Source organism: Babylonia areolata, chromosome 31, assembly GCF_041734735.1.
Source record: "Babylonia areolata isolate BAREFJ2019XMU chromosome 31, ASM4173473v1, whole genome shotgun sequence".
Lineage (NCBI taxonomy): Eukaryota > Metazoa > Mollusca > Gastropoda > Neogastropoda > Buccinidae > Babylonia > Babylonia areolata.
This window is the reverse complement of record NC_134906.1, coordinates 5,718,919-5,721,418: the sequence shown is the minus strand read 5'-3', so window position 1 is coordinate 5,721,418 and position 2,500 is coordinate 5,718,919. Positions and strand designations below refer to the sequence as shown.

At 41.4% G+C, this 2,500-nt stretch overlaps 1 protein-coding gene across 2 annotated transcripts in view; it reads left to right on the top strand.

Annotated features, from left to right (window-relative positions):
- LOC143276184 (EVI5-like protein) overlaps window positions 1-2,500 on the top strand; it is a 91,500-nt gene that overhangs the window by 10,067 nt on the left and 78,933 nt on the right. For both annotated transcript variants that reach the window (XM_076580619.1, XM_076580618.1), the window contains exon 4: window positions 1,647-1,741. In XM_076580619.1, coding sequence (XP_076436734.1) covers window positions 1,647-1,741 — 95 coding nt within the window. The remainder of the gene's footprint in view (window positions 1-1,646; window positions 1,742-2,500) is intronic.

Below are 2,500 nucleotides of genomic sequence, written 5' to 3'. Positions count from 1 at the left end.
CCATTGCAAGCATGCACACTCATACACCATTTTATTCACAGACTGTCATTTAACTAAGCGATCATTTCATCACAACCAGCCAAGCATACTTTACTGTGCAAGTGTGTTTAGAATTGTTTATGTGTGTGAAATGTAGGGTAGGGAAATGTGTAAAACCACCCTTCAGTTGAGCAGCAAGCAGGATGAGAGAATGGGAGAATCTTCTTCTTCTTCGTTCGTGGGCTGCAGCCTGCACGTTCACTCGTATGCACATGAGTGGGCTTTTACGTGTATGACCGTTTTTACCCCGCCATGTAGGCAGCCATACTCTGCTTTCGGGGGTGTGCATGCTGGGTATGTTCTTGTTTCCATAACCCACCGAACGCTGACATGGATTACAGGATCTTTAACGTGCGTATTTGATCTTCTGCTTGCATATACACACGAAGGGGGTTCAGGCACTAGCAGGTCTGCACATGTGTTGACCTGGGAGATCGTAAAAAATCTCCACCCTTTACCCACCAGGCGCTGTCACCGTGATTCGAACCCGGGACCCTCAGATTGAAAGTCCAACGCTTTAACCACTCGGCTATCGCGCCCGTCAATGGGAGAATGACCGCCAGTCTTCGGTCACTTTTGTATTTGTATTTGTATTTCTTTTTATCGCAACAGATTTCTCTGTGTGACATTCGGGTTGCTCTCCCCAGGGAGAGCGCGTCACTACACTACAGCGCCACCCTTTTTTTTTTTTTTTTTTTGTATTTTTTCCTGTGTGCAGTTTTATTTGTTTTTCTTATTGAAGTGGATTTTTCTACAGAATTTTGCCAGGAACAACCCCTTTTGTTGCCGTGGGTTCTTTTATTTGCGCTATGTGCATGCTGCACATGGGACCTCGCTTTATCGTCTCATCCAAATGACTAGCGTCCAGACCACCACTCAAGGTCTAGTGGAGGGTGAGAAAATATCGGCGGCTGAGCCGTGATTCGAACCAGCGCGCTTTGATTCTCTCGCTTCCTAGGAGGTCGTGTTACCTCTAGGCCATCACTCCACTTGTTTACCCCTTGTGTCATATTTTGCCATTACAAAAACCCATTTTATGCAAATTATAATGAATGAGTGTGCTTTTATGGTGATCCTTTATATGTTTCTTCTTCATTTTTATGTGCTTTCTTGATTCAGCTGAAATCAGGATTTGTGAAGTGTTTAGAGCTTGCTTCTGTTTACACTAGAGTGCAATGTAAAATGTTGTTGTTGTTGTTGCTGTTGTTGTTGTTATAATTATCATTGTTATTGTAATTGTGATTGTGATTGTCATCAGCATGATGATGATGATGATGATGATTTTTATTATTGTCATCAGCATCAGCATTATTATTATGATGATGTTGTTATAATGATAATAATAATAATAATAATAATAATAATAATAATAATCATAATAATAATAATCATAATAATAATAATAATAATATAATGATGATGATGGTGATGAATAATGATGATGATGATGATAATATTATTATTACTATTATTGTCATCATCATCATCATTATTACTATTATTATTAGAAGTAGTAGTAGTAGTAGTAGTAGTAGTAGTAGTATTTATATCACAGAAATACTGTCAATTAATCAGTGTTTGCGATCTGTCGGTGCGCCCTGTCGCAGCCCTGTCGTCCAGCACCAATGAACCACTGTGGGAGGTGTGGGGAAGGATCGTCAATGACTGGGACAGCGTGAAGAAAAAACTGGGCCAGCTGAGGGTATGAGATCTGTGTGTGTGTGTGTGTGTGTGTGTGTGTGTGTGTTGTGTGTGTGTTTGTTGTGTTTGTGTGTGTGTTTGTTTGTTTGTGTGTTGTGTTTGTTTGTGTGTGTGTGTGTGTGTGTGTGTGTGTGTTGTGTTTGTGTGTGTGTTGTGTTTGTGTCTGTTTGTTTGTTTGTTTGTTTGTGTGTGTGTGTGTGTTTGTTTGTTTGTTTGTGTGTGTGTGTATGTGTGTGTGTGTGTGTGTTTGTGTTTGTGTGTTTGTTGTGTTTGTTTGTGTTTGTGTGTGTGTTGTGTTGTGTTTGTTGTGTTTGTGTGTGTGTGTGTGTGTGTGTGTGTGTGTGTGTGTGTGTGTGTGTGTGTGTGTGTGTGTGTGTGTGTGTGTTTAAGGTTATTATGGGAAGGATTTGCATTGTCTTCCTACTTCTGATACCGGATGTGTGTGTGTGTGTGTGTGTGTGTGTGTGTGTGTGTGTGTGTGTGTTGTGTTTGTGTGTGTGTGTGTGTGTGTGTATGTGTGTGTGTGTGTGTGTGTGTGTGTGTGTGTGTGCTTGCTTGCTTGCTGGCTTGTGCGTTTTTTGTCTGTGTATGTGTTTGAGTGTGTGAAGGGGGTGTACATGCATGTGTTTGTGTGTGTCTGTGTCTGAGAGGGAGGGAGAGAGAGAGAGAGAGAGAGAGAGAGAGAGAGAGAGAGGGGGGGCACTCATGTGTATGTTCATATGTAACCATATGTCTGTATGCATGCATACACACATGCAAG